General features: G+C 49.2%; 1 protein-coding gene across 9 annotated transcripts; it reads right to left on the bottom strand.

Annotated features, from left to right (window-relative positions):
- Nucleotides 1-664: 664 nt before the first annotated feature.
- ADRB1 (adrenoceptor beta 1) lies at nucleotides 665-24,651 on the bottom strand. 9 transcript variants are annotated; one of them, XR_012629721.1, is made up of 4 exons: nucleotides 23,317-24,650; nucleotides 13,909-13,963; nucleotides 7,193-7,447; nucleotides 665-5,474 (listed from the first exon to the last, which is right to left on the bottom strand). XR_012629721.1 is itself a non-coding variant. In XM_074875336.1 (3 exons), the coding sequence occupies exons 1-3, from the start codon at nucleotides 24,604-24,606 to the stop codon at nucleotides 7,278-7,280; spliced, it is 1,515 nt and encodes a 504-aa protein (XP_074731437.1). In that variant the 5' UTR covers nucleotides 24,607-24,650; the 3' UTR covers nucleotides 665-7,277. The 9 variants fall into 9 exon arrangements, 4 of the variants coding, with proteins under 4 accessions (XP_074731437.1, XP_074731438.1, XP_074731436.1 ...); XR_012629724.1 differs by lacking the exons at nucleotides 665-5,474; nucleotides 7,193-7,447 and adding exons at nucleotides 10,094-10,647; nucleotides 21,514-21,634 and having other exon boundaries at nucleotides 23,317-24,649; XM_074875336.1 differs by having other exon boundaries at nucleotides 665-7,447.
- Between the last annotated feature and the right edge of the window lie 274 nt (nucleotides 24,652-24,925).

The following is a 24,925-nucleotide window of genomic DNA, read 5'->3' as shown; positions in this document are numbered from 1 at the left end:
TTTAATCCAAGATATGTACTGACGTATGAAAATTAAAGGGGAAGAGAAATTGCGTTGGCTGTTGCAAACAAGCAAGGAAAGAATTGCAAAATAAGTACTTTGCAGTTTGGATTTGCAGAGGCGAGCGCAAGGTGCACAAAAGGGGAAATGAAGTGTGCAGCTAGCAAGTGTACATGCCTGTAAAGATGCCCTAACTGCAATGCCAAGAAAACCAAACCTGCAGCCAAGAAAAACACCGTTAAAAAGATGCAGTGACATAATCTAAATGCTGCTAGTGGAATCTAAATTACACGCAGAACGATCAAGAAGGAAAACACTGACAGTGTTACCTTGTGTGACAGGGATGCAAACCTCACAACTTGTGGACAAAAGGAGTAAGACAAAAGCAGACGCAGGTAAAACCAGTGTTAGAACAGAGGGGCCTGATGGGGCAGATGTGGCTAGAGCTGCTTTTCCTCTTGCTGCGAGGCAACACACCTTCTGTACAAGGAAAGGACTTGACCTTACTGAAAGCATCAACCAGGCCAGTCTCTGAAGGGTGATACTGAAGTAAGCACAAAGGCTGCATGCTCAGGTTTGCAAATTTTTAACTAATTAATTTAAAATCCACCACACTTAAAAATCCCACTAGAACAGACCCACCTGGTGAGCAGAGCAAGCCAAGAAAGCTGCAGCTTAGCACCAGGATACTGCATCTTGTTCAAACAAAAAGCTGGATAAGGACGTGATTAGCATTTTTTTAAAAAGAAGGAATACACATCACCAAGGGCTTTGAGATCGCTGATTGAGAGAGGTCATACCTGTACGATAAGTACTGGTGGTTGCACTGCATGTGGGAGACAGATGCAGGGTATGTTCTCTAGACTTCTGCTCCATGCCTTTTATAGGCTATGAAAATTTTGTGGTGCCAGCACTACTTATGCTACGCAGTCAGGTTATAGAACTATACATGAGAAAATGCAAACGTTGATCCGCACAAAAATATAAACATCCTGGCTCAGACCCAACACTATATTTTGCTAAAAAGCAGGGAACAAAAATGTCTTGATCAGGGAGAAAAAGGCATTTTATTCACCCAATACCCTTTATTAATGGGATGTGCTTCTGGGGTATCTACTGATGAGGAGCATTTATTATTCATGCTTCACAGCTTCATCTGTATTTTAGACTTTAATATAAGCAACATGATGCAACCCCTGATAAGCAGAGAGGGGAAATGCATGCACAATAGAAGATGTTCCCATCAAAATCTCAGTTCCTCTTGATGCAAAGAGGACCTACAGGACACAGTGTCACTAGGGCTCAAATACAAACATCCAATTCAGCCCCTCAAATTTCTTTACAGAACAGGTTGTTAGGCGTTGGAATGGGCTGCCCAGGGAGGTGGTGGAGTCCCCACCCCTGGAGGTGTTTAAGAGTTGGGTTGACCCAGTGCTGAGGGTTATGGTGTAGTTGGGAACTGTCAGTGTGAGGTTGATGGTTGGACTGGATGATCTTCAAGGTCTTTTCCAACCTAGACAATTCTGTGATTCTGTGAAATTGGGAAGGAGATATTTTCTGGTGTTTTTAAACACAGCCCTCAGTTACCATGTCCTCAGAAACACCTGGGTGACTGCCGGCCTCACCCCTGGGCTGTGGAAGAGGGGTGCAGATGCAGGCTCATTTGAGGCTGTTTGTGGTGGACCCCAGGCTGGACCCACAGTGCTGCCCTCGCCCCACGCGCAGGCAAGGAGGTAAAGATCTTTCAGTGTGAGCCTCTGGGAGGTCTCAAACCCACAGACAAGTCACTTCATACCCTGCCCTGCCCTCCTCTTCCCCTGCTAAAATGCCTCTTTGCCAGCAGCTTTGGGACCTATGGGTCTGCAGGCGAGAAGGGAGAAGCAGCACCAAGAGTCACCAGAGTGTACCCAAGAACAAAAGATTAATTTTAATGTCCCAGCTTCGAGCAAGCTTGGCCGTTAGCTTCAGGAAGTCTTCATCATTTATGCAGAGGAGGAAGCAGATGGAAATCACAGAATTAATTTGATCTGAAGAGATTGCGTTCTGGAAAAACACACGTGTCAGGCCCCATTACTCAAGATTGCAGGCGCAGGGACAGGATAAGCCACACGTGGCGCACAAGTGTAGGCATGCTGGATGCCAATCAACGGCATCAGCTGAACCACACGTTTCCTCAAGTGAAAGGGCCAGGTCAGCATTGCACAGGGTGGTGGTGAGCCCCAGCTAGGTGAGTGGGAGGGTGGTGGGCAGGGAGCCATCCCTCCCCTGCAGCGGTACCTGGAGAGGATGGATGAGATCAGAAATAACCAGGTGGAAAAGGGAGAAGAAGAGGGTCTGGAAGGACAGCTCTGGGCCTCTCCAGGAACTGAGATCCCACATGGGAGCTGAATCCCATGGGAGACTCAAGTCTGTTTCCAAGGCCCCACAGACCACAGATGTGAGCTCGGCAGCTTGCACTGCATTTAACATCACAGGTAGTGATACAAGCCCCGCTTCTTACTTCTTTCCATTGCACAGTAAGAGCAAAACCACGAGGTGACAGCTACAGTGACAGCTACAACTACCCAATATGGAGCCGGGGCTTTGCAGCACTCTGGGTTTCGTGCAGAGGTTGGCGGAAGCCACAGCAGGCCGTGCTGCGCCTCTCACTTCATAATTGCTCTTAAAAACTTTGAGTTCAGGGTTCATTTATTCTGAGCTCTGCTCAGTGAAGACACTGACCCTGACAGGTTTTTAAAGGGGATGTATCCAGTCCCTTTGGCTAAATTTGCTTGTGGATCCTTGCAGCCAGAAAGTCCACCTGGTCTCATAGCTCACATTTAGGATGTGTGCAAAGGCAAATTCAGTGCAGCAGAGACACCGGAGAGAGCTGCAACCTACCTACCATGGCCAACAGACTCTTCATTCAAGACTGCCACCAAGTTGGCAGCTAAAACTATTCTTGATGTGCACTTACTCCTCCTGTAGATGATCCTGATGGCTTGTCAGAGAAAGAGTTTTAATGGTTGGACTAGGTGATCTTCAAGGTCTTTTCCAACCTAGATGATTCTGTGAGTTCATTTGAACTTTCCCATCTCCCCAAAAGCCAGACACTATGTTTTGTTGTGTAACAAGCAGACAAGCAGAAACAAGCCTTGGTGTCATCTCCACACACTCTGCCCCAGCCATGCTGCAGTGCAAACCCGGAACAGGGTTTGATTTTTGTTCTCAATGCAGAGGAACCCAGGAGCAGCAGCTTTTGGGAAATCAGAGCCAAGAGACTGGTCTAAAGGGGGCTGAGGACACGTGTCCCACCATGGTTTCAGCGATACTGAGAGGACAGGCCAGTAGGTCAGGGAAGGAGGTTTGATTTCCCCTTGCAAAATGGGAAAATGTTGCAGACCGCAAAGCCTTGCAGAAATGTTCCTCCCTTGGTCTGGCACCATGGTGTGCCCGAGCAGTGCCGTGTTTCCACATGGACTCAGCTCAGCTCCGAGGTCAAATGCTGCACGTGCAATGGAGCCACAAACTTCAGAACAAAGTTTAACACTGTACATGTGTTTACCACCTCTATGCTCTGAGCGAGTATAAATAGGCTATGCATTAATTCACACCAAGGTGCTGATAGGGTTGTAACACAGTTTGGGTCACAGCCTGTGGGGGAGTTGTAATGCAGCTGCGCTTTGTAGCTCTCTGTTTCCTAGTTTCCTTGTGTGAGGAGCTGCCTTAGGGCACAGCTGCCAGCCCTCCAGCAAGAAGGGGTGTTGCTGCGAGTCTGAGATATGTTAGACAAAGGAAATGGGAAGAAAATTCTTCAGTTTATCCATAAGGCCAGTTTCACTTGGCAAACCAACATTATTCAAAGTGCCACCTCTGCGCTAGTGTGAGCAGAGGAAGGAGAAATGGTTTTTGCTGTCAGGTGGAAGGACATCCAGACCAGGGCTGAGGCCACACTTTCTCCTCTCAGCCCAGGCTGTGGTCCCCCAAACATTCAGCGTACTGCACCCAGCTAACACATGACAGGGCTATGGGGGCTCGGACCACTGCAGTACTGAGATGCTCAAGTGCTTTCTTACACTCGGCACAGTTCAGAGCACGGTGCAGGGTGCGAAGGGGGTTAGCGATCACAGACAGCCCCTCAAGCTGCTCTAACCTGAGCACCTGCTTCTCTCTCAAAGCAGAAGCATTTTGTAAAATGCAGCTACTTGAAGTGACCTCACAGGCACTTTCAGATAGTTGTCATCATAGTCTTGAAGTAGTTGAACAGTTACTGGAAAAAGCACAGGACATAAGCCTTTCTACACTCATGTCCCCCATTACCACTTTTGGATCCCATGATTTCCTCCTTGTTTAAAATGATTCAGCAGTAGGCTCTCAGATAGTCTCCATCTGGTTAAAAATAGTTGCTTGCCTCATATGGCTTTAGCAAGGTCCTGTCAACTGTAAAATGTTCCACCTTCCAAAAAAGTAGAGTGAAAAATGAAAGTGAGCTTTCACACATCATTACTCTCTGTAGTTAGACCTCCAGAGCTCATTCCAAACCCATCAAAGGAGGAGAGGCGAGCTGGGAGGGTGGGCACACAAGATGCTCATGTTACCGCCTGGTGCCCTGTGGGTCCTTGTGAAGCTTTGCCCCCTACACAAAAGCAACCAGGCTGATGGTTCACTCATTTCCCAAAATAAAACACTATCTTATTTTCAGGAAACATTTATTTGTTGGATTTCTGGAATGTAAGAAGAGCTTAGTCATCGCAGCTGGATGTCTCCTGATGTCAGTTAGGGGAACACGCTTCAGCAGGGAACCAGTAGAGCCCAGTTAGCTGAGCCACATTTCACAGCCAACCCATAACACTGGGGCAGGAGAGCATGAGAGTCTAAGAGCCCGTCAGCCATCTCACAGCTCTTGTGCTCTGTAGGCATGCAGATCAGCGATGGGCTTGCACAGTGTAACTGGCTGTCCTGAGCTGCCTGTGTTGAAAAAAAGGGTAATTTGATTGCAATAGTGGACAAGTAGTGTAGATGGGTTACTTCACTTGGCTCTTTGTATCACCTGGAGTTTGAACGTGTTTGCACTCAGGCCCAGATGCTGGTGGGTGTGCAGTGGGACCCCTCTGCCACAGAGGTGTCGCAGGGTGGTGGTAGTGAGGCACAGCAGAGTGATAAATGGCAAGTGCTTTCAGCTCCAGACTACGAGGAGACAAGACAGGGCTTCTGCAGTGCCCGCAGCCAGCTCCTGATGCTCCTGCCTGAGGAGGGAAGCACGATACAGAGGGAAAGGCTGAGCTACAGTTTGCCCCATGGCCCCAGGTCAGAGGGAAAAGCCACTTGCAGCCAGCAACTGAGCATTCATCATCGCTTCTCCCATGTGATGAGCAGCAAAGAGCCTTGTTCACCTGCTCCCAGCGCCAAAGAACTTCAGAGAAGCCAGAGGAGGTGCAGAAGTATCCATTGCTTTTCACTGTACACTACACAGCATCAGAAGCTGGGTTTAGAGGCTGTATGACAAATTGCTGGTTGATAGTCACATTAATTCATTTTTTCCCTAGAGTTGCAGTTGCTGTGCGTGCCAAGCCATCCTCTGCTCTTTTCCTCAAGGTGATATGCTAAATCTTCATACCTGGACCATGGCAATCAGCTGTTGCTGGAATATGATCAAGCTGCAGATGGCAGCCACAGGAATTGCAGGGGCTCTGCATTGCTGAGCACCATGGTCAAATCCTGGCCAGCATCAGAGGGGGAGGATTTGACCACAGAGTCAGACCTCCCACAAAGACCTAAGCAAGCCAAGTGCTGCAGCCTGCCCATGGGGTGCTCTCAGCACCTATCTCTGCCCCTGGGCAGACTCTCTGGTGCTGCTGTTGTATTTATGAGGTCCTGAAGCATACCTGTCACACCACCACATTGCCTCATATTGATAACTCCATCGTAAGCATGTGCTCTGGGTCACTCTTGACAAGACATGAGATGAGCCTAGAAATGAATTACGGCTACAGAAAATGAGTGCTTTGAAGGAGTGCGGAAAGGGTTCAAGTTTTCTAGCTGTGGATGCCTACTTGTGTACCAGACCCCGGAAATATCTGTGTTTATGGGAAGGGACATTTTCACACGCCAACAATTTTAATGTGCACCAGGCCTCAAGCAATTTTTCCTTCCATTTATAATATTATGTATTTTATATGATAAAGTTTGAAGTGCGGCTTTTGCGCATGAATGATACAGTTTCCATAATAATTTTTCATATGCAGAGACATTTTGTTTTGATCTCATGGGGCATGAGTCAACTCCTATTTGAGGCCACTGGAGTCCTTTCAGTGACCTCCCCAGAGTCTGGCTAACTGGGTAGCCGAGGCCTGGCATGTTGTACGTGCGAGCTAGCATGACCTGCCGAGGTTCAGGGCAGCTCAGTAGAGAAGGTCAATCAAAAAAAAGCCTAGATCAGGAAACTACACCAATAGCGTTCACTGTGCTTGGTGCAAAAACAAAGTATCTGCCTCAGAAATGCACACGGTGCAGCACCACGAGTGCCCCTGGACAAGCTGGCAGCAGTGGATGTTCAGCCCTGCAAGATCCCCAAAGTTTTCCCATCCAAAGCAGGTGTCAAGTCCCTTAATCTCAAGGCTGCAGGAGTCTGGGTGAGCTACAGGACTCATTTGGCCATGCTCCTTGAGTGGGACAAGCATGACCCTGGGTTGCCTGGATTACACAAGGCTGGTCTGGCACCCTCACAAAAGCAGCAGCCCTGTGGACCAGACTTGGCTGCTTGGGAGTGCTGCCTGCATGATGATGCATGACTGTGCAGCAGAGCTTGAGTCTACACTCTAGCACCACTTCCCATGAAGACCCCTAAGCATGCAAGGGTGCTTCCCATGAAGACCCTCAAGATCCCTATGCAAGTATGTGATCCCACAGAAATTCAGGCATGTGCCCATCTAGTTTGCATGAATTTTTTTCTCCCTTCTTAAGGGATGTTGGAATAGTCATTTCCTTTTCTGGTAGGAGCAAGTTTTGATGGCGAAATATCAGGTTCCCCAATTCAGCAAGATTCTGGCAATTTGCCTCAGGTCAGAAAGGTGCCCCTGTTCTGCAGGGCCAGCAAGGAAGAGAGCACACCCAGACTCTGGAAAACACACGTCAGACCCCAAACAAGCAACAAACAGGTCAGGCCCACAAAACTACTCCTTGGGCATCCTCACCGTTTACATGGCTTACTCACATCTCCAGAGCTCTGTTATTGATGAAAAGCCAGAGAGAGATGTTTGTGCCATGATGCTCAGCACACAGCATTTCTGAGGCTGCCATCAGTAAATGGCATTGTGGAGAGGGTCAGAGCACGGAGTCCATGAGAAAGGTCCAGCAGGTGGTAGCCTCTGCCTGGCTCTGCTGCCAGCTCTGGCAGGGACCCAGGATTGTTCTGCAGGACACAGGGCTGAAGTCCATGTCCGCATGGGCGGCTCCTCCACCACCAGGTCTGCTAAGGAAATGGCACATGATTTGGAAATTAAGCAAAATATTTTGTGTTTATGAAACAGCTCCTAAGAGTTTTAAAAAGGGACTAGTGGTGTTTACACACAAGCTGGACAGACCCTAACACAGTGCATGCTCTGTTGTGTCAACTTCTGCACCTGCATAAGATATTTTTAAAAATCCCCATGAAATGAGGAAGCCAAACAGCTGAGTCTAATCAGCCCTGTCTTGGTGCTCTCTCTAGAGCCACACTGAACATTTTTGCTAACGGATCTGTGGGATGGTATGGAGAACCTTCTCTCCAAAGAGTCTCTCTTCATGTCTGAAGTTAAGGCTGGTGAAAAGTTGGGAGTGGAGCTGTGAGGGAGCTGGTGTCGAGGCAGCCTGGGTGCAGAGCCCTGCTCCTGGGGCTGATCCAGCACTCCCCGGGAAGAGGGGAGACCTCGGAGGGAGTCCAAGTCTTGCAGCACTGCAGTCCGCTGCCTGTGCAGAGCAGGAAACGGAGAACAGCAGCTCAGCTAACGCTGCCTCGATCCCCTCACAGGCAAAGAGGAGACTTGGCCAAGAAGAGTGAAGTTGAAGCACATTTTCTTGTGCTTTCCCAAACTACCAGAATTACCAAATGTGCTTTTCACTGCGTGTTTTCATTTTCTACACCAGAAAGTTTCTGGACCCCTTCTTGGCAACACAGGTTCTTCTCTCTCTTGTATCACTTGCAGAAGGTCCTGCCTGGACCATGTTTGCTCATAGTGTGACACCAGGATTCAGTCCACAGAAGGTTATTGACCTGGGAAGAGAGAGTTTCTAGAATTTAGGGGCTGGGCAACTTCTTGGAAACTGCCTTATCAGCACGGCTACAAGCTGGAGCTTTAACAACCCTTCCTGAGCTGCACGTCTTCAGTTCCTATTCCTGCAGTTTGGTATTCATCTCCGTACACATATGCTTATTTTGAAATTTGTTATTTAAAAGAGCTTTGGGCCAAGATTGCCACAAAACCATGAAGCCAAGCTTTGCTGTTACTGAAATTAGGTCTCAGCAAAGTCCCAAAGCAAACCAGTAAAGGGTAGCAGGTGTCTGTGCACAGAGACTGTATAGAGGCTGGTGTCACAAATCTTACTTGTCCTCCTTCACTGCTAGAGAAGGGAGTTGCTGGGGGGTGTCAAGGGTTGTTACCAGCAGAAGCAAAAGGTGGTAAAAGAGTAACAGAGAGAGGCATTGACTTTGCATAGCAAAGTCACCAGAGAGGCATAGTGTCACCAGGGCTCAGGCTGGTCTCTAAGAGTGGTAGAGGAGGACTGAAAGGAAATGGGTGAGTGCAGCACTCCCTGGATGCTGGAGGCGTGAGCCTGTGCTTACACAGGGACAGACTTGCTCTGAAATTTCACTGAGCCAGGAGGGGCTGGTTCACCACAAAACCTGCAGGGATCTGCAGTGCCTCAAGCCTTCCCTGGCTGAGCAGATCTGGCAGCCCAGCCAGAGCTGTCACCCCTTGTCCTCTCCCAGCTCCTCCACCAGTGCCTTGGCCCAGCCCAGGTTTTGGGGCGATGCTGCTAGCTGCTGCACAGCTGGGCAGTCTCCATCCCACCTGCAGCTGGGGGGATGGTGGACACATCTTTCCATGAGAGCTGTAGAGAGCATGGGCTTTGCATCTCGGATCCAGCCTGCGTCCCTGAGGGGCACAGCGCAGGTCTGAGCGAGGACCACAGGAGTCGGCCAGCAAAGCCCTTCACTGCTGACAGCAACAGCTAGCATCTGCCTTGGAAACAAATGTCCACAGAGCTATGGACACACAACGCCAGTAACTTCACCTCCTGAATCGCTGCAATGATAATCCTGTTTGCTCAGTCTTAGCGACTGAAGAGAACCCTAACCAAGAAAAACAGCAAGATTATCCTCCAGCACCTGTTTGCACTGAAAGGATTATCATAGCTGGCCACGCCAGATGACGTCCTCTAGGTATCACCATGAAAGCAGCCTGAGCAACATGGCAACCCACCAGAGGAAGACCTCTCTCCCCTTCTGCATGCTCCTTTCCCAGGTATTTTCAGCACAGCAGCTGGAAGCAGCTCACAGACAGAGGCCAGTCCATGTGGATACAAGTGTAGTGTTTGCATGTCTGCAGCACACAGACTTGCTCTCCAAATAGCACCATCTCTTGTTTGACTCTCTAACGAGGAGGCGGCATGAGAGGTGTGGGCTGTAAGCTGCGGGGCTCAGAAGATAGCAGCTTTAATGCACTTTAAAACAAGTTGTATCTCTGCTAATTGTTCCTTATGCTTTTGTTGTTCAAACACAGGATCTGACCCATTCACCTCACATGTAAGGGCTCTGTTGTGCTTCATTTGCATCCACAATACAACGGTAGCTGATGTAAGAGCTATTTTACTGCAGAATGAAAATGTTTGATTGTAGAAAAAGAAATCTTCCTCAGAGCTGTTTACATGGGAAAGCAGGAAAACCAGAGAAGGTCCAGGGAAATTCTGGAGGGACTCAGCTCATCAATAGATAGTTAGCGTAGGCAACAGGAATGTAACCCTCCTGTCGATGGAGGACTTTTGTTTAACCTCACCTTCCAGACGTGAAATCTGTCCCACTGTGCCCTCTTGGTTTTCTTTGGGGATCACCTTAAATATTAAGGCTAGCTCAATTGACATGAAGTTGCCACCAGGCTTTGCAGCAGCTCTCTGAGGGCTGGTTCTGCCACTGGTCTCAAAGCCTGAAAAGGAGCCTTTGGAAGAGAGGAGGGATGCTCTGGAGGGGAGGAGGTGGCCACCATCTTCACACCTGTGGGAATGATTTAAGTGGGGGAGTCTTGAGTGTAAAAGAAGTCCCATGTTCCACCAGGGACAGACCCCTCTGGTCCTGGGCCATTGCACAAACATGTGATTCCCTGAAGCAATGCTAACGTACTGCTGTCATCATGCTGCAGTGGTGTCACACAGGCCTGGGAGCTTGGGCTGTGACCAAGCACCTTTGCTCCCATTGTTCCAGCACCAGTCCTGTGCCCCTTCAAGGCAGGGTACCTCTCAGTGGTGGTAACCCATGGAGCTGCAAGGGAGACACAGTGTCCCTTAATGGTGCAGAGAGGTGCTGTGACTGCCCCAACACGAGCTAATGCCTCTCTCCATCGCTCTGCTGAAGAGCATCCTCCCATCCCTTAAGCAGAGGCTTTGGTGAACGAATTCCTGCACAGATGTTTTTTTCTATAATGGAATGTAACGTTAAACTAAACACTGGAACATAGAGACAAACAATGCAAAAAAATCAGGAGAATAATCCTTAGCTTGTCATGATTTTTGCAAAACATTGTCAAAATTAGGTTTTATTGGAACAAAAATGTATTTATCATATCTGTCAACACTGGAAAATTATGTTTAAATTAAAACTTTATTTTAAACCCTGAAGATGACCCAGAAGTGATATGATATTTATAAATAGCTTATCATACACCACAGTATAAAAAGTACATTTATCCTTTTGCTATTGAGTCAAATTCATTGTTACATATGAGATGGGAACTAGTCTTACCCTTCTGACTATCAAAACAGAGAAAAAAATTAAAACCACAGGGAGGGGAGCAACAACAACCCATGGGTCAGTCTCCTGTGAAAAGGACCATAGGAAAATGGTCCCCATTGGAAAAGGCCACCCTGATGCCGAAGCTTGTCTAGATCTAGGCCAAGACTAGGCAGTACAAAGCATCAGAGACCTCTGATCCCCACTGTTGTGCACAGGATTTCAACCTCTGATGTACTTAAAAGCTGTTCTCAAGCCCTGAGCCAGCCAGGTCCCCATTTAAACTCGTTTATGCTGTGGATGGGTGGTTCTTTCCAAAGTCTTCACCCTGTTGTTCTTGGCCATGGCTCTGACAGGACAGCAGGACTGCAGACAACTCCTTGTGCCAGCTCAGCTTCAAAGCAAGAAATGTCCTGTGGCCCCGATACCAAGCACTGCAAAGGCTCTTCTGACAAGACTGAATAACATACTGTATAAATTGGGCATAAGATTAACTATGCAGTTGTTTTACCTGGCCACGAACCACCTGCTGGTGCTCCACCCCTGCATGTGCTATGTTTCCAGTGCATCGTGGTGGCTCACATGCTGTGCTCAGCTACCAAAGGGTAAAGCCCACCTGGGTTTTTAGGGCTGCCATCTGAGATCTTAAGCAGCCCCACTGCAGTGGTGAGGGAGCCTCTGCCAGAGGAGACCAGTGGCTGACAGACGGTGAGGGCTGAGACTCCCTCCTCCCTGACACAACCACTGGGATTTAGGGTACCTGTTACAAAACCAGAGAGGGGATCAGAAATAATCTCCTTGGATATTTCAGTCTTTGAACCTCAGATAGAGGAGACTGCATGTCTTTATCTGGGCTTCAATAATAGCCCATAAAAAAAAGACAAATGTTCTCCTTTCTTGGGGCCAAGCAGAGTCAGTGTGCTCTGCTCTGGTCGTGGCTGTGGCCATAGCCCAGATGGCTACATGGAAATGATGGGAGGCGATACAGCAGCACAAATGCAGTCCGTTGGGATGCTGGCTGGCTGTAGACCATGCAGCAGCCTGCTGCTCCTGCATGCAATGCAGAGGCCATCACTGGAGTGGCAGGGAGCCAAGGATAACGCTGTGAAGCTGCCCAGAGAGGGGAGATGGGAAGCTGGTGGGCAAAACTGAGCCCCGGGTGGTGGGAGGCTCTGAGCAGCAGCAGCCGGGAGCTGAACGGTGACATGGGGAGATAAGGCTCTTGATGGATGGACCTCAGAGGTTTGAAGGTTTTTGTTCTGTTTGGATAAGCAGTCAAATATTCACACAGATAAGCTTCAGAAATGCATCTGATCTGAAGCCCTTTGCATCTTAAAAAGCAGGGCTGGAAATAGAACAAGAGAATTCCTCCAGAGCTTTGCTGGCTCCTGGCCTTTCCTTCACCAGCACCAGGCTGTCCAGACCTACCCATGCAAGCAAACCAAGAGTCAGGACAGCCAGACCCTCCCCGAATGTCAGGCCTGGGAAACAGGGGAGATGGTCCTTCGCTTGGTTACTCTCTGCACTTTGGCATCCTGGTCCACATAGCTGGGATGGGTGGCTTAAAACATTGTTAAGGAAACGCCCTCGCTAACATCTGTGTATATCTTAACATATCCGTTGGCACAGAGTTTATATAACTTTGCCTGGCGCCTCTTCACCAGCAGAGTTATACCCACATCGAGCGTCTCATTGCGTGCAAAGATCTGCAATAACCTGCTGCTGAACGGTTGCTGGTGGCAAGACCAGACAGCAGCACAGATGATTTTGGCAGAATCCTGCCCTCCTTGTGCACCACGCTCAGACCTCCATGAGGGCTGCAGGCAGCACTGAAGATGGCCAGCAATTACCCTGCAACTTTAAATTTCAACACTTGAGTGGAGTGCTTTTGGAGAGTACATCATTTCCTTGGAAATAAATTATGACGTTGTACTTTACTCCAGCGAGTTTCCTTGTACTATGAGTTGTTTAAACAGTTTCTCATTATGCATTTCCCATTCGGACAAAAAACAGACCAGAAAGCCTGAGGCATCAAGGCTGGTAGGAAAACGGAAATCCTGCTCCAACCATCCGAGCGGGCAGAGAGCAGCTCCCTGGCTCTGGGCAGGCGCTGGCGGACCCCGCGAAGGTTTGGGGCAGGACAGGGCAAGCAGGAGCAGCAGCAATTTCTGTCTCTGCAGAAAATCTTCAGATGACCTGAACACCTTTCAGGTTCACCTTTGAACAAATACGACTCCCAATCAGTGATGGAGGGTTTCTGTCTGAGCATCCCCTCGCTTTGGGATGACTTGGGAAGGACCCAGGTCCAGACCCCGAGGGCAGAGCAGCAGAGGGCTTTCAGCAAGCCGAGGGAGCCCACCCCATCTAGGGTCAACTCATTGCTTTCACTTCCCCTGTGTCCCTCCCCAGCCTTCCCGACTTGCTATTTATATCTTTGCCCTAATGAGTCCCCCCTATCCACCGTCTAGGTTTAACCTCTTCCTTGCCAAGCAGTGTTTGGAGTTTACATGAGAAAGTTGTTTATGTTATATAGCTTTGTAACAGTTTCCTCCTACACCACCTCCCTTCCTTCCCCAATAAAAAGCCCTACAGTGTGCTCAGCAAAGCCTGTAAACAAAGGAGGGCTTTAGAGACCTAACCAGATTTTGGTGAACCCAGGGGGGAACTAGTGTCTCTCTTGAAGGACGTTAAAGCCTGGGCTCATAATAGTAGGAAACTAGTGTCCACCCTAGGTAAGGAATTGCCTACTTGCAGCTACCTAGCAGAAAATACAGATGTCCATGCAGACATCATTGGACATAGGGGGTTAACCCTCTGTGTTTTCCACACTGGTCAGGATGGTGTATATGGTAGAAAACCTATGTGTTTGCTAAGCTCCAAATACTTGAAGTTGTGACACGTGAGCAGGGAAAGGAGAGCACAAAAAGGCAGCAGTGTTTTGAACTCACCTAGATTGATGAACAGAAGCAGAAAGCAATGAAAATCCATTAGCCTGACTGTTCCCTGCAGAGGAAAAACAGGCACACAAAATCCAATTCATTATTCTCTTTCTTATTTAATGCTAAGTAAGTCATTGAACTTTACTACTTGATCTATCCATTTTCTTTAGTAATAGGGCTGCAGGAAATCTTTCTCTTCTCAAAGGGGGTTTCAAGTTTCTCACTGATGTCATGTAGAAAATACTTGGAGTATATGAGTAAAAAATAACCACATTTCAAAGGGAGCTTGAGCCATGCAGATAATGATAATTTTTCTCTTCTGAAGTGCAGAACCAAAGACTGGAAGTCCCTGGGAGCTCGGAGCACCATTGTTCTTCTTCCAGGCCATTATCTGGAGACGGGTCCTACAATAGACTCCGATGAGGCCACCAAAGGGATTATCTGCTCAGAGTGCTAATGGCATGCATTTGACAACATCAACCATTTAATTTATGAGGTGCCTCATAATGTAAAGGCAAAGAAAGCCATACCAAGCCCAAGCACATCCGGTGCAATTAAAAGTATCTAATCAAAGCCCAGAATGCTCTACAACACCACTTTCTTAATTATGGCTACATAGAAATGTTCCACCTTCCTAAAAGGCACCTTAGCAGATTTTGGACAGTGATGGCAGCGTTATATAATGAGAAATATATTAATGGAAACTCTCCAGCACTGAAATCATTCCAGACTTTTTATCACCACATTCCTTGCTCCCACATGAGCGATGTGCGCAGGAATAAAAGCAGTTAAACACCAGAAGACAAGCACGATGAGGATTACTCACAAGTCACTAACAGCTCAGTGGTGCCCATCAGCATTGGGATCCACACAAAGACATTGGGCAAACAGAGCTGCTCTTCCTGGGGAATTATTTTTCCACTGACCATGGCTCATTGCCATGTCACCCTCTTGCAGTTGGGGACAGCTTAATGCTGTCACCTGGTACCTGAGTTGCTCTTTCAGCTCCCCTGGTTCCTATCTCTGCCAAAAGTTGAGGAATCTGTCCCTCTGGTCTAGCCACACAGCAGATAATCAGACTTATAGCATGTTTTTCTTCTATTGCACAAATATTTGTACAAAACTAAATTTATTTTCACTTTTCACATGCAATGAGAAGCTTAATGGCTTAGTCATTAAGCTTCTGAATATAATATTAAGCATGGCCCCTGAAGGGAGGGAAGGTTTGGGTGGCGAGTCCTGCTTTTCCAACACAGGCCAGGCAAAATGACAGGCCATAGGGTGCTGGGCTGGGTCTCAGCTTCTGCAGCATCACCACCGGGAAGAGATTCATGATCACAGCTATGGATCCAAATCAGGGCTGCTACCAAACAGACGATCTCAGCCCCATCACCCTGCACGTCCCCATGCCCCTCATGCCATTACCCATGTTTGTGCAACCCGCATGGATCAGCTGACACAAACCTTTTCTGGTAGGGTTGGTTTTCAGCCATAGGAGCCCGTTGCCCACACAGTCGCACAGGCAGCAGAGCCAGTCCAGGCAGTGGGACATGCAATGGGGGGGTTGAAGACTGGGGAGGGGAGGGTGTAAGCACCAGCCCCAGCTTGGATGGGCTGATGCTGAAAACTGCAGACATGGATTCATCCCATTGCTAGCTAGCTAGTAACCACCTGGCAGTGAAACAGGAACAGAACTTCTCCCGTGGATGCTCTCAAGGTGGTTTAAAGCACTGTTACAATACCTGTTGTTACTGGCAATTACTGCAACAGCAGCTGCCTTGCACCGAATATTATATAAAAGCTCCAAAAAGCCTGCATATTTGACACAAGCCGATTCGTGAGCATATTGGATGCTTCTGTGTCAGAGCCAAGATTTCAGGCACAGCCTGGGCACACTGGTGTTGTGGCTGTCCTAGTCTGGTGATGGGAACCTGCCAGGGTACCAGCAATGCTTCAGTCGGGGGGGGCACGGGGTGAGCAACAGGTCACCCCATTGCCCCTCCTGCCTCCCCCTTGCCTCCGCCGCTGCACTGCAGCAAGGGTAGCTGCCTGCCAGGGAACGCATCCCACACTGTGCTTCGTGTCGTAAGCGAGCTAATTGAGATTTTATTTGACGGCTCCCAAGCGAGTATTTAGGGGAAGAACAGACAAACAAAACATCCCTCGCTGAAGGCCGGCTCTGCAAGTAGGCGAGCTGTTAAACAATGGGAACTTTGTGGGACGTCTCCCAGTTTACCTGCTCCAGTCCAAGAGGAAGTGCTCCTCCCTCTGCAGCACAATGGTGGGTCTCCCCCAAGGGGGGGACACGGGCTGACACACACCTTTGTGTCGCAGGACACCTCTGGGGTCCCCTCCGATGCTTGGGCAGGTGAGAGGGGAGCGTTATACACCCAAATGGGAGCAGAGGGAGGGTGGCTGGGGGCACCGTGAGCTGTCCTTGGGGTGGCCTGGGTGGCAGCATTTGTCCACCACCGTGGCTTGCACAGGGCTGCAGCACTCGTCTGTCCCTGCAAAATGACTTGTTGGTAGCTGAAATATTTATACACCCAGCAGCTGCTGAGATTTTTGAGCTCTTTAGTGGCTCTGACTACCTCTTTGGTTTATACACTTAAATCTACCTCTTAACACATTGTGCCAATGAGCTTAAGACCAATCATCAAAATAATTTTGGTAGGAATAAGTCTAAATATCATGGCTTTCAGATACTAGGCCAGGTACGCACAGGTACATCACTGCCTAGAGAGGCACAACAGTGGCTAATGGCTGGAGCACCAAACTAGGAGAAAATCCATTTAATCTCATTAAGGACAACAGGATTTGGTGCATTACACGGGATCAGAAGGGAAAGGCATACCATTACATCTGAGATGCGCTGCTAACCACGGCAATGGCAAAAGCTTGGTAAGCTTCTATTTTCTTCTTCAGGTTGTGGACCTGGAGGTCAGGACTCATTTCCTATTTGTCTGGTACTTTTGCACTTGGGAGCAGCTGGTATTAATAACTGAGCATCAAAACTGGGAGGAATGGGTACGACCAAACCCAGACACTGCCTGGCATCTGGTACTGTTCACATCTGGATGCACACTGCTTCCGGGGCACAGCTGAAACATTTGTGCTGCTGGGTGCTAAGGCTGAGCAAGCAAACACTGCCAGGAAAAACCCGGGAGTCGAGGGGCGGGAAGAGAGAATGTCAGTTTGAGAAGCAAACGTGCGTACCAAGCTGCCAGTTTTTGTGAACCAGGAAGCTGGTCGCCAGTTTACGTAACAAACCCAAACACTCTTCCATTTCCAGCACGGCGGGCCTGATTCTGTCGCTGGTGTTTGCAGGAGGGAGCGATGACTCAAGGGAGCGGCGTGCCTGGCAGCTTGCACCAGCATGCCCAGCACAGCCGAGGCAGCGCGGGCGCACCCTGCACCCTGCAGCACCTGTGCAGCCCCCCCCACCCCCTGCACTGGTGTCACCCTCGGGGTGCCACTGGAAACCTCCTGTTTGGCACCACACAAGAGGATGATGGCTCCAGGCTGAGGGGACACTACAGGTCCTGTGAAACTCAGCATAAACCACAGCCCCTTGGCAGGGAGAGGAAGATGCCTGAGGAGAGGCACGTGTCCTGGGAGCCATGGATGGCCAGGGAGCTGCACGGCTTTACAGCTGCTGAGAAGCCACTAAGGTTTGCTCCAGTCTGCTGCTGTTATCCAGAAAGACTAAGAAAAACTTTTAGGGATGTTTGGGGTATGCTTCAGCTGCCAGTCCCTTGGTGGCATGGTCCTGTATGGAAAGTGTCTTACCTCTCACGCTTCTTAACCTGCATTTCTATAGTGCATCTGCCTGGTACATCCCTATCCAAACCAGTTAGACTTTACCAGTAAAAGGCAACACCTATAGTATGGCAAAAGATGTCCCAGTTTCTGCTGTTTGCAGTGACAAACCTGGGTTTGCTCACCAGCATCACCTTTTCTATCCTTTTCCTATCTCCATCACTTTTTTGAGCACAGTTTGACAGCCTGAAGTTACTGAATTGCACAAATAAATCACCTGCTGTTACCACGGCTGCTCCTTGCAGATGGACAGGCATACAAACATCTCAAATAAAAAGTGTATCGATTTCTTCTGAGAGACGATTATCACAAATATTGTTGATCTTACATTATTTGCGATTGTTTATATAAAGAGAAAGACTCCTTACTTCCTCCTGGTGCGTTCGGGAATTTGGCAGGCTCTGAAAGCGAGTCAGTGGTGCAAGGGTAATGCTCCTTGCAGGGAGTGTGCTTAGTGCTATTGCAGGAGATCACATTAGTGCTTTTGACAAGATCAAACAGAAAGTTCCAGCTGAACAATGACTTTTTAGGATGAAAAGCGAAATGTTAAGAAGGTGTGTACGTCTCGGTGAATTTGCTTCATTTCACTCATTGATGTGGTGGTAACAGAACTATTTTTAGGTATAATCCTTCAAACAGAACATGACTTCTCCTTTCTGATTAGTACAAAACTGGCTGCTAGTCAAAGGATAATTATTTCCCAACACATCACCTAACACACACCAGCAAACAAAACACTCATTATTTGAGCTATCCAATGTTAACTGTTTTTCAGCAGTTAACATTTTCTTGACAGCTCTGAACAGGACTAATTGCTCCAGCTTCATTAGCAGAGGTCATTTACTGCTGGTAACAATACTTTTCTGGAGATAGATAGTCTCTCGTATAAGATTAGATTATCAGGTCAAATTCTGCTCCCAGTGGCAATGATGCCTGACCGCATTTGGCCTCAAGAAAGTCTGCTCTTTCAGTTCATAGCTGCACAATTTCCAGCCCAGCAGCTGATATATTACATAAAGGAAGTAAGTGCACTCCACCGGACGGGAAATTACAATAAATTAGGAAAGTGTGCAGCACAAGGAAGGTTTGCAAATTAGCCACTTATAAGCTATTAATAAAACCTCAACTTCAGATAGGGTTTAGGGGGAAAAAAAAAAAAAAAAGCTGATAAAGAAGTTGTCCTTATACTTGAAAACATGTGCTTACCCAAAAGGGAAAGCAGTGTTTGCAGAACCAGTGCGTGCTGTATCACAAACACCCTGCTGATGCCGTCAAATGCTGCGTGTGCCATGGGCACAGTTCAGATCACAATCTTAAACCACGTTTTTTGCATATAGTTTCATTAGTTCATCAGTTACTGCTTGGAGCTACAGCCAGTTGATGCCGAGGGTCGTGGTCTCAAAGCGCAGTGAATTTGCAGGAGTGCTTTTGTGCAGCACTCACCAGTGGGGAGGCCCTTCTGCAGGCACCTTGACAGCCCGCTGTGTGTCTGAAACATCCTTAACTTTCCTGAACACACAGAAATCTGAAGCCAGGCTTTCCACCTGACATATTCCCATTTAAGCACATGGAGAGATGCAGCCTTCTTTTCAGAAGTGCTGAGCAAACACTGCTTAGAGTGCAGCCGGCGCCTTTGAGAATCGGGCGTCTTGCATGTGGAAGTCTCAGGCACCCTCGCCAAATAATTTTGGTCCTGGCAGACACAAGACGTTTGCTCCGAGCAGACTTCTGTTTTACCTGTGTCTTCCTTTTCTGCAGGCCTGCAGCTCTTCGCTGTTACTTTCCTGCCCATGTACGTGTGCAGCCGCATGCCTACCACCTATACTTTCTGACTTGCAGCTCCAATTGCTAATCCATGTCTGGTTTTCGTCAAAAAAAAATATTCATCGTGAGTGTTTGACTCATTGCCTCAGGAGTATTTCAGCTGCCCCGTAACACTTTTCAGAGTATCCTTCTTCTCCGCGGAGAACAGCCTGTTCTGAGAGTGATCCACAGCAGACTGCTCGCCAGCAGCCTCCCCTTCCTCGCACACATGCGTGCCATATGTCCTGCTCTGTCCACACCGTTACTGTGCCACCGTCTTTTTTACACCATGCAAGATGGACTGGCATCTGCCATCCATGCTGCCAGGTGGATTATCTTAGCTGTCTACGAAGGCAATCAATGTGCCAGCTTCCAGACTCTTCCAACAAGTCCCTGACTGGCCAAAACTCAATGGCAGACAAATCTTGACCACTTTGCTCGCACAGCTGGCCCTACTGAGGCCAACAGGCAAAACTCATCCTACCTTTCACATTCTCAATGCCATTAGACTTGTCTAGGGGAAGCACGACCCAGCACAGCTATTAGGCAGGAGAAGCTGAGCAAGTTCTGGCCATAAATTTCCCACCTAAGTCAGACCCTGTTGAGACAAAACTTTCATCACTTTTTAAAGTCTAAGGACACGGGCATTCAGATGGTTAAAATTAAGTATATGAACTGATTTATGAGACAACGAGCCAAATCCATTAGACTGTCCCACCCCATGCACTAGGGACCATGTTTCCCCAGGATCCAGCCCTGCTCTACCTAGCAGCAAGAACTCAGTCCTGCCCTGGCTTGCTGCGATCCCCAACGCACAGGAGGAGGGCAGCGCTCCCTCCCCATCCTGTCCCGACCCCAACGTGCACTGCCAACATCTTGTCGCAGTCACTGGCATCAGACATCGCCATCCTGTGCACCCTTTTGGTCCTGTTGTCTTTGCTGGAATCACAGACAAAACGAGATTAAAAAGAAAAAAATAATTTGGTGGCAGAGCCTTCTTCACTTAGTACCTGATCTGACATCACCCCAGCATTTTACAGAGACCATTTCACTATTATCGAGGGAGACACCATTAACTGCAGCTCACATCGAACCCCAGTAACATCAATGGAAAATTATTTACTTCCTTGGTCCCTTTATTTTGTCCTTGCATAAAAAGCGTAACTTTTTTTCTTCCTGAAAATACATGATTAGAAATTGCAAAGGACAAATTCCTTAATTTTTAAAACATAAAAAATGAACAAAGGGTTTAAAAATTAAACCATTGGCCACCACCCTAAAGAACTCGCTTTGGGAAGTGCTCTTCCTGGAAGCTGATTTCTAATTTAACTATACTTCTGAGTTTAATAAACCTGAAAATGGCTTCACTTTATTCTGTGCTGCCTTTTCGTTGCTCTGTCTGCTATGTATTCATTGCAGTAATGAAAAACTTTATGAAACCACAAGGATAGAGTGTACCTTCATAAAGCAATAAAGGAAGACAATATTTTGGACCAGGGATGCAAATCTGCAGCCCTTCTCTTCGCAGCACCTCCTTACTTGAATCAGTCCACAATATAACATTCAGTTATCATAATCTGGCCCCCAAGGAATATGTATGTGACTGTCAGCAGCACACTGAAGCCACAGTGCACATAACCATTAGCTTTATGATCTACAAACTAGGTAGTTTTGTTTCACCCAGTGACACGGAAGAGGTTTCAGCAGCGTTTAAGTCTGTCCCAGAGGCCAATTCTGCTCCAGTTATGCCCCAGCCATTCCCTCAGAGGTTAACTCCTTTTTTACAGTAAGAGGGAACCAAAGTCTGGACTCCTGCGACTGGCTCCCTGGCTGCCATCTCCCCTTACAGGGCATGAGCCTCCTCCAGATGCTTTTCGGGTAGGGGTGTCCCCCGACCTCCATGCTCAGCACCAGCACCCGGTCCCGCCAAGCACACACCACCCACCTTGCTTGGGCAGGATCAGGCCCACTGTCGGCATGAGGTGGACTTACTTGTGGGGTGGCGTGTACCGCGTATGGAATTTCTTTCTACTTGAGACCATTTTTAGCTTTCAAATTAAACATCGTCTGTAATCTTAAATATTCTGGTCTCCTGACTCCCAGCTTCGTACTCCTAACAAAAAAAAAAAAAGAATATATTCCAGAAAGGAATAGTTATAGAAAATTAGTGTATTCATTATCAGAGTGGAAACACCTTGTCATTAGCTATTAATTTTAAGGGAAGTCAGCAGACCTCAGTGCAACAGGAACACAACCTTATTGGGTTTCAAACACGTTTTTTACAATACTGTGTCAGGAAAAGCCATTAAACAGAGTTGTATTGGTAATCTGAGCCATCTTTGGAGAAAAACAAATGCTGTTCTTCCCATTATAGGTAGGTATTGTTTCAAAACCTATAGAGACATGCTTGCTTGTGCTCCAATGGTATTTATTGCACATAGACCAATTACTTACACAGTAGTAAATTGCACCAGAGTATAAATATGTTATAAAACACACACAGAGAGGAAAATGGAAATGACACACAAGTGCTAAAATAACAGCAGATTCACGTGGGCATTTGGAAATAAAAATAAAAAGTCTCTTAAGATATTTTAATTTATAATATGGATATATTTACAGTACCTTCATAAAATAATATTAAAAAAGTCACTCTCTCAATAAAACTATAACATATCAGACAAAACCAGAAATCAGGTTCAGGGTCGGTGTTATTCAAACCTCCGTTTCATTTTTAATTTGTGTGTGTATGTGTGTGCAAGTAACATCTTCAAATAACTTTACAACTCCTAACACTGTGCAAAAAATGGCTTTGTCGCCATTTTTTAAAAAATGTGCAGTAAATTTTTGTTGTTGCCAGGATTTTTTTTCCCCCTGTTCATCTGTAATTACAATGAACAAGCTGCAGAAGGTTTCTCGCCCCCCTCCCCCCCTTTTCATAAAATACTATTAGTGGTATGTAAATGTGCTGTTTAATATAAACATGGTCCGTTTACTCCCCTGTACAATATGCACAGTTTGAGGTAGAAGTTTGTCAGCCTGACTGCTATTGTCTGGCCGAAGGAGATAAGCACAATAACTCACTGCTTGCTGATGCAGAGGGAAAAAGCACAAGAGTGTGGGTTCGGTTTTTTTACCCCCTTTCAAAATATACCTGTACTCCTCATTACTCATTATTTTTCTCCATCGCTACTCTGCGGAAGAGGGGAGCACAGCTACCCCGAGCTTAAAACTCGTCTCGCCCACAGGTGCGTAGTCTCTGCCTGGGGCACCTGCAGCACAGACCCTGTGCCTCCCCAAAATCTGCCCGGTGCTGTGGGTGAGAGAATGAGACCCGGGGTGTCCGACAGCCCCGGGCGAGGCAGGGGACAGCTGGGACCCCGGCTGCAGCCGGATCGGCAGCCAAAGGCCAGCACCTCCATGCTCAGGTTCAACCACCAGCACTGTCCCGGGACAACTCACCCGAGCGAAGGGCGTTGCTGCCACAGCCCCTTCCAAAAGCGCTTCTCCGAAATGTAAGCTGTCTTTGGGACGGGCTGTTTATTTTCTTTGTTCTCTGGTCAGTCGGTTTCCTGTTTGCTGTAGTTTCGGATGAGGTATGTCATACACGAGTTCACCTGCTTTTATTCCTATGTAAACACCCGCTCTCTCCCCGCTAAGACAGGGATCAGTTTTGCTTGGAATTAGCCTTACCACCAGGCAGCTGCCGGGGATTTCTCTGCTCCTGCGTGTCTCCCTGCCTGCCTTTCCCCCTGCCCAGGAACAACGCGGCCCCCCACACCCCCTCCCCTATACCTTGGACTCCGAATCGGACGTTTTGCTATTTCTTTCCTCCAGGCTGGACTCGCTGCCGCCCCGCGTGCCCCCGTTGCAGTCAGACCAGGTCCCTCCCAGGCTGCGCTCGGGGGACCCCACGGTGCTGATGAAGCCCCCGGGCAGCGGGGCCAGCTCCCCACCACTGGCGTGCAGCCGCCGGTCAGCTTTCCAGGGGCAGCAGAGCAGCCTCTTGAAGGCCTTACGAAAGTCGGGGCTGCGGCAGTAGATGATGGGGTTGAAAGCGGAGTTGGCGTAGCCCAGCCAGTTGAAGAAAACAAAGAGCCAGTCTGGCACCAGGTCCCTGTTGAAGACGTTGACGATGTTCACCAGGAAGAAAGGGAGCCAGCAAAGGGTGAACACCCCCATGATGATGCCCAAAGTCTTGAGGGCTTTCTGCTCCTTCATGGCCATGATGCGGGAGGTCTTCCGCTTGCTGGCTCGGCCATTGCCGAGGATGGGCTGGTGGTGAGGGTGAGGGGGCGGGGGTGGTTGTGGCTGCTCGTGGCTGCTGTAGAATCGGCCCTCGCACTTATCGATCTTCCTGATCTGCTCCTTGGCCTCTCTGTACACCCGGAGGTACACAAAGATCATGATGAGGAGGGGGATGTAGAAAGAAATGATGGATGAGGCTATGGCGTAAGCCCTGTTGGTGACGAAGTCGCAGCAGCCCGGGTCCTGGTAGCACTCCAAGGCCTGGGGGTCCTCATCCCGCCACCAGTGCATCATGATGGGCAAGAAGGAGACCAGGGCAGAGATGGCCCAGACGGTGCAGATGATGCCCTTGGCCCGACCCTTGGTCATGAGGCTCTGGTAGCGGAAAGGCGAGGTGATGGCCAGGTAGCGGTCAATGGCGATGACGCACAAGGTCTCGATGCTGGCCGTCACACAGAGCACGTCCAGGGAGGTCCAGCACTCGCAGAGGAAGGATCCCCAGAGCCAGGTGCCCCGCACCACCAGCGTGGCCCCGAAGGGCACCACCAGCAGCCCCATCACCAGGTCCGCGCAGGCCAGCGAGGTGATGAAGAGGTTGGTGAGGGTCTGCAGCCGCTGCGTGCGCCCGATGGCCGCGATCACCAGCACGTTACCGGCCACGATGAGCAGCACCACCAGGGCCATCAGCAGGCTCATGCCCACAGCCCACTGCTGCGACAGCAGCTCGGCGGGCAGCTGCCGGCTCCCGGGAGCCGCCGCCGCCGCCGCCGTCACCCCGTCGCCGGCGACGGAGCGGTTCTGGGGGCCGCAGTCGGGCGGCAGCCACCCCTCGCCCATGGCTGTGCGGGGCGCTCCGGCCGCCGCGCCGCGGGCTGGAAGGCGAAGGCGGCGCCGCCGCCGCCGCCGCTGCCGCCGCCGCCGCCGCCCCGGGCTGCCGCATGGCCCCGCGCCGCCGGCCCGCCCCGCCCCGCCCGCCGCGTCACCGCCCGCCGCCAACCGGCACCGCGGGGGCGGGGCCGCCCCGCCCGCCCCGCCCGCCCTGCCCGCGCGCTGCCGGGGTGGCCCTGCCCGCGCCGCCGCGCGCTGCCTGCCCCGCGGCTGCTGCCCACAGACACGCACCGCGCCCCCCCCCCCCCCCCTCCCGCGCCGTGCGGGG

The sequence above is a fragment of the Strix uralensis genome, chromosome 7, assembly GCF_047716275.1.
Source record: "Strix uralensis isolate ZFMK-TIS-50842 chromosome 7, bStrUra1, whole genome shotgun sequence".
Lineage (NCBI taxonomy): Eukaryota > Metazoa > Chordata > Aves > Strigiformes > Strigidae > Strix > Strix uralensis.
The sequence above is the reverse complement of the archived record's forward strand: the minus strand, read 5'-3'. Positions and strand labels throughout refer to the sequence as shown.